The following is a 12,831-nucleotide window of genomic DNA, read 5'->3' as shown; positions in this document are numbered from 1 at the left end:
AAAACCTGTATCACTAAAAAACTTTTTGCAAGCAAGAAATAGCATTCAATTACTTAGCATTGCTAAACAATTTCTTCCTTAAAAGAATTAGTTATTTTCCATTAAGAATATTAACTAACCACTACCTGCAGCAGCTGGACTCAGTGATACTTGTGGGTCCCTTCCAACGTGGGATATTCTATCATACTGCCATTTTTTAATACAGTTCTTCATTATTTATTCTTTCCACATATCATAACTTGTTTTGTTGTTAGCTGATGTTCAATATAAATGAAAAATTTTTTTTATGTTTCTGCTTCTTTCCCATTGGATGACTTTCTGCTTGTGCATAGAAAACAGAACAAATTAGAAACATATTCTTAGTGGGCTAAATATACCCCTATTATTCTTTTATTTTGTTGGTGTATATATATGATTTCTGATAGCATATGTTAATCAGTATGCTGATTCATTTTCCATCGTTGAAAAGGGCATTTTTCCTGTTACGAAGTATCTTAAAAATAGCATTGAAATATTACAAGGTGTTGTGACACATACAAATAAATAATCTTCTTCAAATTAATACTAAAATCCATTTTTAACTGACATTACAAGTACCAAAGGTCAATTGAAGTGGAAGTTGAATACTTGCTTTTGATTACTTGAAATCACAGAATCAATTAGGTTGGAGAAGATCTCCGAGATCATTGAATCCAAGCTATAACCAAACATCACTGTGTTAAATAGACCATAGCATTAAGTGTCAAGTCTAGTCTTTCCTTAAACACCTCCCTGGGCAGTCCCTTCCAATATCTAATCACCTTTTCTGTGAAGAAATTCTTCCTCATGTCCAGCTTAAATCTCCTGTGGCACAGGTTGACACTGTAACCTCTTGTTTTGTTGCTGGTGCCTGGGGGAAGAGGCTGACCCTCACCTGGCTGCACCTTCCTTCCAGTGAGGTGCAGGCAGTGAAAGGTTCCCTCTGAGCCTCCTCCAGGCTCAACACCCCCAGCTCCCTCAGCCCCTGTTCACAGCACCCCCAGCTCCTTTCCCACTGTGCTGTTTCCAGCCCCTCTGCCCCAGCCTGCGGCACTGCATGGGGCTGCTGTGGCCAAGGTGCAGGACCCAGCACTTGGTCATGTTGAACCTCATGGCTCTTGGTCTGGCCCATTGATCCAGCCTGCCCAGGCCCCTCTGCAGGGCTTTCCTACCCTCCAGCAGATTGACACTCTGACTAAACTTTGGAAATGTGCTAATGGTAGGTTCAGATCATCAGTAAAGGTATTAAACAAGGCTGGGCCCAACAGTGATGCCTGGGGGACACCTCTAGTGACACCCACTGGATGCAGCAGCATTCACCATCGCTCTCTGGGCCCATCCATCCAGACAGTTCTTAACCCAGCAAAACAAGTGAGAGGAAAGGATATGGTGTCTTTCATTCTATAGGAGACTGTCATCGTATTAGAAAGCAGATCATTAAATGGTTTATAGAAACTGTTTTATAAGTCTTCTTGAGAATGATTTGTTTTCAACTGAAGTGAACAAACTTGAGTACTTTAATTTTAAATTTCCTTTTCCTGTGTATATAATTTAAGATTATGTGGAGATAATAAACAATCTAAACATTATGTGAGGAAGTAAAGGTGTGATACATTTCTGGAAGTACATCTTTGCTTTTTGTAGTGATAACCAAGTTGTGCCAATTTGTCATGCATCCTTTGGGTTTTGGGTATAGAACCAGAAGTTCTCATCTGGTTAAAAATAGTAATGTTTGTTGCATATTGCCTGTGATGTCTAGGTTGTGAAATATAGTGATGATAGCATGGAGGAAGTACTGCACCTTTTTTTTTTTTTTCTGATTTCACTTGGCTTTTTTTATAGCAAGTTGCAAACAGATGAACTGAGGATTCTGCCGGGCTAGATTTTTCCAGCAATTTTCAGCATTGCTTGTTCATGTGTGAAGAGAATTCTGTGCTGTACAGTTAATATCACACCACAAGGTGCAGACAATCTTACCACATTTGCCACTCTGCAGAAAATCTCCAAAATACCTACTTGTCTTGTTTGTAAACAGTGATCTCCTAAAGTTAGTCCTTTTTTTTATGGCCAAAACAAAGTATTAAATATTTTGTCATTTTTACCTAAAGTTTGCATCTACACTTCCCTGTCATTGCTTGGACATGTGCAGACATCCCTCAGTACTTAAAGAGTTAAACTGGAAGAGTCAATTCCTGTATTTTTAGAAGAGAAAAAAGGAAAAAGGAAGAAAACCTAGTTCAGAGTGAGTTCTGCAAATATGCTCCAGTATGGTTTTTGTAATGAGTTCATGCTGCTCTTGGAGTTCAGATCTTCTGAATTTGGACACGTTGAGTGTTTTTGTGAGTTTGTTTGTTTTGATTTTTGAAAATCTATTAAACACTATGTATTTCAGAGTAGAGAATGGCTGTCAAGATGCAGATAACACGGAGCAGAAGAGAGCTGTTGAATTCACGCCCTGTCTCTAGTGGCTTTGATGGCAGGGGTGAAGGGGCAGCCAGGCTGTGGGCTAATGCAGCATGTAGCAGAGAGCTGAGTGATGTGTACTGGGGCTGGAGAGGTGGGAAGGCCCCTTTGGCAGGTACCAGTCATGGCCATGCTGTAATTTGGCAGGAGATATGCAAGATTCCCTGCCATGTTGTGCAGTTCCTCTGCAGGCAGGATGGAAGATTGATGTTAATGAAAGAAGAGTGTGGAAAATCAGCACTGAAATAGTATGAAAAGGTGTTGCAGTGAGCCAATTAGTATCACTACATGGGCTAATCTGGACAAAATCTATATTAAAGGCCATTTATATTCAGCACTCAGGAAGTTGATAGCATTCCAATCTTCATTATGGGGCTGGAGCCTACTGCTGTTCTTGCAGCTGGAAGGGGCATGATGCAAAGTTGCTGTGCCAAATATACTCCTGCCAGTGTCAGAACCTTGTTCCATTTGCTGGGAAGGTGCTAAGCAAGCCAAATGTTGTATGTCCTTCTGCAAAGAGGTGCAATAAAGATGTGTTGGTAATATACTGTCTTCCAGATAACAGACAGGTTGCTTCTCTCCATCACCTGTATGCTCACTCTGCTCTAAAACTCTGCATATCTGTAGAAGTCAGTAGGACTGACTAATGTTGTAGCAGTGTTTTTCTGTTTTCACATTTCAATTTTAGAAAGAATTGTGACTTCTTCTGGCCAGACCTTTGCTGCAAGCAGTCTGGCAGTACAGTCAATGCTAATGGTAGAAATCCTTTTCTGAGAGCATCCATACAAACTTCAAAATTTCTTCTGGGATATAGGTAGTGATTTCTTTTTTTCTTTAGAAAGGGTAAAAGAAAATCTTCTGCAGAGATTTTGGGTGAAAGGATTTTATTTGATGAAATTTCATCATGAAGACTCAAAGCCTAGAAGAGTAGTGCTCAATACCAGGTCTTCAGCAGTGTTACCTGAAGACTATGGAAGGGACTTGGACAGGTGCAGCTAAGTCCTATATAACTTTTATGGAGGTTAGGAATTATGAACCTGAGTTTGTGACCCAGCTTCAGGATATCCTTCTCCTTAATCTCCTCTTTTCCTCTAGGACTTGCCGTAGCAAGCTTAGAAAATTGTTATGGATGAAACACAAGCTCAAATAGCTTTTGTGGACAAATCTCATCTTGGCAGGAAGTCTCTCTTGCTGAATTCCTCTGAATCCCTTTCTCCCAGGTTGCACCTTCATTGCTAGAGACCTGAATGCTAAGGTCCTGACTTCCTGGATGAATTAATACTGCCTCTTACTCATTTTACTTTGTTCTCTGGGGAGCATACGGAGAGAAAATTTAAGAAAACTAGCATAGAATTTTCTTCTGTTGGCTGAATTATACAAGCATTTAATTCAACTGTTGACATCAATTCATGTAGCTAAGAATTAGAAGGCCATTTCACTGCTGTTGTGTGCAGAAGTCTTGTGTTGGGTGGTGGAGAGGGGGATATTTGCATGCTTGGTTCAAGTAGGACCATGTGAGATGCTTTTGGAAGACTAAAGGAGGCAGATCTATCAGCGTCTGTACCGCTTGTGGATGTGCGGGGTGAGCATATGCCAGCGTCATTTCTGCATTTTAAATTCATTGCCAGTGGAGCTAGGTGGCATGTCTTAGAGTATACAACAATGTGTAGGCAGTCTAGAAGATTAGTGGATTAGTACTCAAGTGTGAAATCGGGAGTACTGTAAAGTGGTGGTATAGAAACCCTGCAAAGAGCAGACTTGGCAGGATTTGGCTTGCAATGCCAGAACAGATTCCCCAGGTGGAATTGTGCAGTCTTATCCTGCAGGATTTACTTGGTGCTGTGGATTTAGCTAGACTGAAGCAAACGAGGAGAGAAAAGACTTTACTTATATTATGTTTGTGTAAGTTGGCCACTGCTATAAGCAAAAATATATGAGTAAGATTATACTAATGATACTCCCTGTACCTATACAGTGTAGTCTCCTAAGTGGAATTAGGTTGCTATGTGTTTGTAAATTTTACAGATTACTACCAGAGCCTACCTCTGGCAACTGCTTATGATTAGAGCTGCCAAATACAGCAAAACATGTATTGCAAACATTAATTTGAATTCTGAACAGCTGTTTGATTCATGTTCATGTACCTCTGTTGTTCACTGTTTGCAAGCTTTCATGCAGATGGGTTTTTTTTCTCTGCATTAATGCAGTTCCTTACGTGAATAGTCATTTTCACAAGCAAGTAATATTCTTTGTGTGTGATGATGTCACTGTAGGTGCTTTTGGCTTTGACTACCCCTCCCCTCCCAAATTTAAAACTGTCAGTTACACAAAGAGTGGAATAATTTAGTGTATTATATGGAGCCAAGCAGCCACCTTAGTTCACAGTCATCTCTGCTGCTGACATTTATTTAGCAGGTAAGAAAAATGTCTTTCAAAAAGCAAAGCTTTGTTCGCAGGTTAAGAAAAGGACTTAAATTCAAAACGAGTATTAATCACGACAAATAACCTAAACATCTTGGCTTGTGAGCATCAATATTCGTGATTTGGCTGGAATTATTTGCCAAATCTCCCTAGAATGTTATAGTACATGCTGACTGGCCAGTGGGTGGGAGTTGTTTGTGATGAGTACTTTGCAGTAATGTTTTATGGGTAACATCTGTTTTCTGCATCCTCCAGTTCAGTTTGCAGTCATTTGCATGGAATTGTTTTATGTTCAAAAGTGTATCTGTATTGCTGGTACAAACTTTAAATTTTTCTGTACTTTGTTGATACATTTGAGACAAGGAAAATGCAGTCTGACACACAGGTCAGTTATTATTTCATTCCCACCTTTGGTATTTATTTTTGGTTTTATTTTCAGATAAGAATTTTTGCTCAGGTATATTTTATAATGAAATGTGATCAAGTCTGAAGAGGAAATTAGTACAAAATATGGTTTCATAAATAAACAAAATAAATGAGTAGCTGGATTTCTTATACCCTGTCCCCCAGCCCCCTCCACTCCAAATGCCAGTGTGTTCTTGAGCACTTTTTCCTCTTGGTTTTTCCATAGCTTTAATCAATAGCTGGTTTCTATAGTGAAGCTTTTCTCTAAGTTGTGAGGATATGCAATATGAATAGAGTTCTGTTTTATTATTTCATATTTTTTTTAATGTTTACTGCATATGGTGCATTCTTGATGTTTATTTCTTCTCAGGTATTCTCCATATTTGTTCAGTGTACCAGATGATGTTGTATGAGCTGTGTACTATAGTGCTGAATTTTGCAAAACATTTATTTGAAAATTTTCCCTAGGATGAAAAAATTGTTGGATTTGTCTTTGTGTCTTGTCGTGGTTTTGCCTGGGACAGAGTTAATTTTCTTCTTAGTAGCTGGGTCAGTGCTGTGTTTTTCAGATTCACTTTGAAAATGATACTGACAACACACTGATGATTTGGTTGTTGCTAAGTGGTGCTTGCTTTAAGTCAGGGACTTTTCAGTGTCTTACCCTCTGCCAGTGAGGAGCTGCACAAGGAGCCTGGGGGACACAGCCAGGGCAGCTGACCCAGACTGGCCAGAGGGGTATTCTGCAGTGTAGAATGTCATGCCCAGTGTATAAACTGTCCATGGGTGTCAGTGGGACACTGAGGATATGGCAGCTTAGGTTTTGTAGAACAAGTTTGGCAGTATATGTTACCACAGTATAAAATTAAAAATTTTCTCCTGGGAGCACAGGTAATGAATGCACTGTCATCCGTCCATTCAGTAATTCTAACATCACTCTTTTTAGGCCTTTAACTGGGATTTGGAGATACCTGCTGTCTAAATAAGATATCTAAAGGTCTGCTGCAATGAGATTGTTACCAAGATTCTCTAAAATTTCTAGTCTTTTTAAGTACCAGAGAAAGTCAAACCAGCCAGGATTTTATATTATTTTACCTTGTAGGTTCCAGATAGTACTGTGACAGTGTGAAATATATCTCCCACATTTACATGGGATTTTTATCTTCTAGTAATTATATATTGCCTCTGAAATTTTTAGGTATCGGGTGCCTGCCAGTTATCTGGCGCTGTAGGAAGGCAAAGCCTGTTTCCATGGAGCTTTGAGGACTTGCTTTGCCAGTCAGCATACCTCTGACAGTGTCGGTGCTCCCACATACTTCAGCTAGAGAGCTGGCTAAATGATTTCATTGTAGGAGTAGTTTCATCAGGGTGGAGGAAAACTAGGAAGTGAAGGAGGAAAAAATGGATGGCAGGTGTTTGAGAAAGAGATACATCCTTCTCACAGCCCATAGCCATCATATGCTTCTGCTTTGTCCACTTTCTTGAAGAGTCCTTAACTGTGTTAGGCAATTGGTGTCTGACCTAGAGCTTATAGCAGTGTGTTAGCTTATTTCCCTTGCTTTAGTACTGTTCCTTCTGTTTCAACTTTGTTTTGCCTTGCTATGGACTAATGCCACACAAGCATGGTGAGAAGGATGGCAGAGGATGATGCATCACATCGCTGTGCAAGGATTTTTTTTGTTGTGAAGGATCTGTATATGAACAGGAAAGATTCCAGTGTCTGCTTGTTACTCAGTTGTGTGAATTGGAAGGATGCTGCTCCAAATCAATTGTAGCTACTAGACTATTGTTTAGTAATTGTCTGCAAAGGTCTAATTGAACCTTTCAAGCCAACTTTCACCCTTTTTAACCAAATGGGTACGTATGATAAAGCAGATCTCTTTAGCTGGCCGTTATTTTTCAGCTGCTGAAGACTGAACCTCACTGGTGCCTTAGTGGAAGTCCAAGAATATTGATTGACCATCCATTTGTTTTTCTTAGTGATGTGCTGTTGTTTGGTTCCTATAGTCAGACATGGGCTTCTGTGTACTGCATTCTATACCTATATCTATTTCCTCACTTCTTTTAAGAATATATGTATTGCTGAAGTACTTACGTGTATTTATGAGTATTCCCATCCTATATAATGGTAGTGTCACATACCCTGAGTGACTTGTTAGCAAAATTATATTTCTGCATTGTTACATTGCCTTTATGATTCCTCCAATCAGTTATGGGATTTATTTGTAGTTTTGCTTTCCATTAATGTATTGAAAATTTGACTTGTGTAAGTCTTTGGTGCCTTGTATTATTAGACCTACCTCTAGGGTCTTCTGTTCAAATAAGGTTGGATTTGGATTTCTTTGTGTCTGCAGTTGCTTCAGTTGATTCCCAAAATCTGAATTTACCTATTCAGTTGTAGTTACAGTGCAGGACAAAGAACAATTCAGTTGGGTTCTCTGTCCTGGTTCCCTGACTGTGCAATTAGGGAACTCTTAGTGATATCACTAACTTTGTGGCCTCACTGTTGTTAAAAGTTTGACTGTTGCTAATTCCTGTTGGTCTCTGGCATATCTGTGCCTTCCACTGGGATATATCACACAGTGAGCAAAGAGCAGAATAATGCTTTCACAAACAGCATTGGGTTGTGTGTCACTTGCTGATTATGTCCTAGTTCCTGGAGATGTGGATGTTGCTGAGGTACTGCAGGATGCCTGTGTACATAAGGCTATCAGCTAGAACATGCCTTGTGCACTACTGTGCAGATGTGCTTCTTTCTGAGGAATATTGGCTTATGGAACAGCATCTGTTTATACAGATGTTATTCTAAAGGGATCTCCTGCTGGTACATAGTGTGTACAAACAGCTTTAGATACTCTTTAATCTCTCTCTGTGATAGCCAAGCTCTTGAGTAATGGAAGTGTCTCCTTTCCCCCATGTAACATATTCCCCAGGAGACTTGATTACAGAGAGATTAGAATAAACAGATCTCAGCAAAGTGGCAACACCTATATTTGATCACAACTACTTTGTCAAACAACCTTCTGAACAATCTTCCTGGAAGAGATTCAGAACAAAAATCAGACAACAGTCACACAAAAGAAATGTAATGGTTAGCTATGCCTTCTTTGTGTTGTGGTGAACTCAGGTTGTACATTAACCCTGTACCTCCTGTACCTTTTCTTGATCAGCTAGTGATGCAGAGCTAACCTATGTCATTTCCAAGGATCCTGAGACCCATTTGCTATGGTTCTTTATACAAGTTTTCTTAATGAAATGTCTTTGCTGCTGCCGTGTTGTGGCACTTGTTACAAATGTAAGCTATACTAAAAACAGGCAAATTTAAAACCCTTTAGTGTAAAAATATTTTTTTCTGCTACTTGCTGGGAGCAGTTCTGGCTGTTGACACTCTCACTATATGCAGAAACTTTACTGATGTGCAAGACACTGTTTAGTCATCCAGTCACTGTGTGCTTTTACTGGTGGGAGACAGTGTCTGACAAAAGGGCTTTTGTCTGGAAGTCATCTCAGGGTATGAAATGAGTTCTTGCTCTCTGACTGGTTGTGCACTCATGATGATCACAGATATTAGGTTTGCCTCGCAGTGAAGTTATGACTTATGTTCTTTGGACCTGGAACTTCATGACTCCTGTAGCCACAGTCTCAATGGGTGCACACATGAATTTGACTTAGGTCTCAGTCGTACAATAAAGTCTTTGTCAGCTCATTTCTCACTCTCTTCACTGAGATGTTTAAGTGTAAGCATTTTCTTTCTCACACTCCAGCTGCTTCTTTACCCTCTTCTACAGTCAAGCTATAATCCTGTGGATTTGATATTGCAGGCTGTTGCCATGGAAATAATGGTGATTTCACAATTTCAGTGCTGTAAGCACTGCAGGAGACAATGGAAAAGGTGGTTGGCAAGAGGCATAGTGAGGATATGGGGGACAATTCAGAGGAGTTGTTTCTGAACCTGTGCTTGGGGGGTGACTGTTTATAATTGTGGGGTTTCAGTGTGTGTAAGTATTCAGTTCTTTTATCTCTTTTTCTTTTTTGTACACGTGTTTTTTATTAGAGGTTGGTTCATAAAAATGCATTCTTATGTTTTTGCAAAGGTTATTACAAAGTGATGTTAAATTCTCATTTCCATGTCCTCAGAATAAAAATACAGTGCTTTCTTTGCAGTTTATAGTAATGCATTTGTGAACAAAAGGGCAGAGGTTGAGATCTAAGCAAGTTCTGTTTGAGTCATAAATGTAGCCTGAAGAAATCCCTTTCAGGAAAATATTTTTTTTCATAAATAGTAAAGCTGAGAACATAATGGTGAACATATGTATTTAAAGTAGTCTGTGTGACTGACTGTATGAAACCCTAATATATTTGTTGTTTGCATGCAGAGTACACTAAAAATTAAATAAGTTTCGTGCTGAAGATCATCTTATGCAGCATCTGTTCTTAGCATTATGTCAGGATTCCACATCTATACTGGAATCTTTCCTCTAAATTAGACACATCCATAAAGGTAGAGTGAAGATTACTGGAAGAAATAACTGTGTTATAAAATGAATTGAATTGGCAGCTTAACAAGCTGAAGGCAAGAGGCATCAGATGAGAATTTTTGATACTAAAAGTTAAAAGCATCACACAGAAGCCTTTTTCCCCCAGCTATTTATGGCAGCATTTCACTGATTAGCATAGTCAGAGAGGAGATATTATCTGTAACTTAAGATTTTGGAATTAATTTTCAGTCTGCAGTAGGAATTAATCAGTAATGTGGGTGATAGTAAACTATTTTTTAATTAAAGATGGAGAAAAATTGTTTCAACCTAACAGATGTGTTAAAATTATCTAAAAATTGCTTTAAAAATATTTTGATCTTTTTCTGCTTGATATTCCATAAATGCAGATACAAAGATCAGCTGTTATACATGAAAGGGAAACAATAAGAAATGTTCAACATGACTCTGGCTGTGTTGGGCAATGTGATTAGGAAGTCAGGTTCATAAGGATAGACCTGGTCCTTTCATGCTTGTGTGAATGGAAATAGTCTACTTATGTGCCAGTACTCATATCTGAATTTCAAAAATTCTAGGCAAGAAACTTCTAAGTAAATCAAAATGACAAAATGAGCGAGAACTATTTACACAGGGCCTGCCCTGGAAAGATCCAAAGTGTCTCATACAACTCTCAAATCTGATGTCAATTGCAGACATTTGTTAGTACTGAGAATCACATAAATCATACCTTTAAAGTAAATCAAAATAGAGAATGGTTTTTTTTTTTCTGAACTATATTTATTACGAACAGTTTTTGTCATGTAATGTTTCTTGGTGCCAAATAAGTTTTTAAGTGTTATATAAAGGTCCATTTTTGATTAATTACATTGGCGTATTATGCTTGACCTAAATTTGCTGCATAACTGAATATATATATATATTTATGTATGAGATTGGCTATAGAATTGTCTTCATTGGTAGAATGCAGGTAGCATTTACCTCCTGTCTTAGTGAGATGATAAGTATACTGATGATAGGTTGTGGGACTTTCTGATTCCTTTGTGGAAAAGTTGTTTGAAACTCTTGGTTAAAAAGCCATTTAGCTACAGGTAGTAGTATCTGATTGATACTACTAGAACTGCTTCATTATAAATGAACTGGGAGACCTGCACAGTAGGTGGGTGTTTTGGTGCCTCATTGCCTCTGTTCCTGTTACAGGTGCATGGTGACAGCATTGCAGCAATGAGTGGAATTTTAAAGAGGAAGTTTGAAGAAGTTGGTGGAACCTCACCCTGTTCATGTGTGTGGGAATCAGATGATGATGTTTCTAGCAGTGAAAGTGCTGACAGTGGAAGTAATGTCCATCCATCTGCTTCTAATCATTTTACTCGTAAGTACTAAAGGGATGTGTAAGGCATGATAGTGCTTATACAAGAAAGGTTAATTTTACTTGTTAAAAGTACAGTGAAAGCTATCTGCTTTTTTTTGATGTATATTTTCTGTTTTATTGCATTGAAATGCAATTACAATTTATTACAATTGCAATTTCACTGTGAGGAAGTACTTTTGAAAAAATAAGTATTTTCTCTGGTAATTGTTTCTGTGTGCATTTTTGTCCGAATTTCAGAGGAAATTCTGCATTTGTGCCCTATCATTCACATCTAGATAGTATGACATTTTTTAAGTATATAGGAGAATGTCTTCCATTTTGGGTGACGATTTAGGGGAAGGGAAATATTGACAGTAACTAATCTGGAGGCCAGTGCCTCTGCTTGGCCTTGTGTGTTCAGAGTTGAGAGTAGTGCACAGTCTGTGACAGGATCTGATCAGTCATCCTGCCACCTAAACCAGTGCAACTATACAGTTTTCAGTCATTTTCTTTCACTCATTACAGGAGTAAACAGAGGAACAAATTTGTAATCTTGCCTGAGAGGGTATTTATAGTATAGTTACAGTACAGTTTTATTTAGGAAGAATGGCTTTATTGGAGTGAGCACTGTAAAAGATTGCTACTTACTTAAGATTTTTCAGAGGGTCTGGAATTTTTCATGTTCTATTAGAACACACCTCTTTACAACAAGATTAGATTCTTGTCCTCTTTATTTTCTATTAGTCATCAGCTTCTGTAAAACCCAAATGCCACATTTTTTAACAATCAAAAATCTCTAGATGTAAAATGGAAACCAGTAAGAATATTTGCAGATGAAGATTTCTTCTGTGAGAAAGTTGCAGGATTGGGTTGCATAATACTTCATTATGGAGCAAAACAAGAAAACACCTTTCTGTTGCAGATGACTATTCTCACTAGTATATGCTAGACACAAACCAGCAGGCTTTTAGAGTATGTAAGAGGTTTACTCTTGCCTCATCTGAGTTCAGTGTAAAATTCTTACTCCACGTTATGAAGTAACATGTTTATTCTGTGCACATACACTATGAAGTCTGGTCTCATACTATATGCCCAAAGCCATTCTGTTGTTCAGAAAAAAGCTCAAATATTCATACAGATTCTTCCCACTCTTATTTATCAGTACATGTGCAGATTGATTTCTTATCTAAGGGACTGCTGAGGCACACAACAGCAATCTAAAAAATCCTCTATTATGTCTTGAGATCCAGTAAACCATGTCAGTCCAGCCACATGTAGATTAAGGCTGTTCTTAATAATTAATACTCAATATTATACAATTATATTTATTTTCCTGTGGTAGCCTGTCATATGCAAAAATAAATGTTGTGCATATTCAAATCAATTAAATTATTATAGCAGCCTTATCTTGATTTTCTTTTCCTTGGTGGTATCTATGGAAATGAATGTACCTTTTTAAGAACTGCATGCATGTATACAAATATGTAGATATGTATTTATAGTGGGAGAAAAGCATAACTATATATGTGTATGTTCTTTTTCCAGTGACATATATGTACATGTTCTTGTGTACATAAGCATGGACATGTGCAGTAATTGTGCAATGACATACAGAAGCCTTGAATGATATTTTAAATGTAAAATTTCTGACAGAATGCCATAGAAATGAAGAGTGAGAAGCTA

At 38.2% G+C, this 12,831-nt stretch overlaps 1 protein-coding gene across 4 annotated transcripts in view; it reads left to right on the top strand.

The window, feature by feature from the left end:
* CSRNP3 (cysteine and serine rich nuclear protein 3) overlaps positions 1-12,831 on the top strand; it is an 87,776-nt gene that overhangs the window by 17,196 nt on the left and 57,749 nt on the right. For 3 of the 4 annotated variants that reach the window (XM_079310632.1, XM_079310630.1, XM_079310629.1), the window contains exon 2: positions 10,998-11,169. The exons of the other annotated variant lie outside the window; for it this stretch is intronic. In XM_079310632.1, the coding sequence (XP_079166758.1) occupies positions 11,022-11,169 (148 nt within the window). In that variant the 5' untranslated portion in view covers positions 10,998-11,021. The remainder of the gene's footprint in view (positions 1-10,997; positions 11,170-12,831) is intronic. 4 annotated transcript variants of the gene reach the window in all.

The sequence above is a fragment of the Erithacus rubecula genome (assembly GCF_903797595.1).
Source record: "Erithacus rubecula genome assembly, chromosome: 8".
NCBI classification, from domain to species: domain Eukaryota; kingdom Metazoa; phylum Chordata; class Aves; order Passeriformes; family Muscicapidae; genus Erithacus; species Erithacus rubecula.
This window is presented reverse-complemented; position numbering and strand designations above follow the sequence as displayed.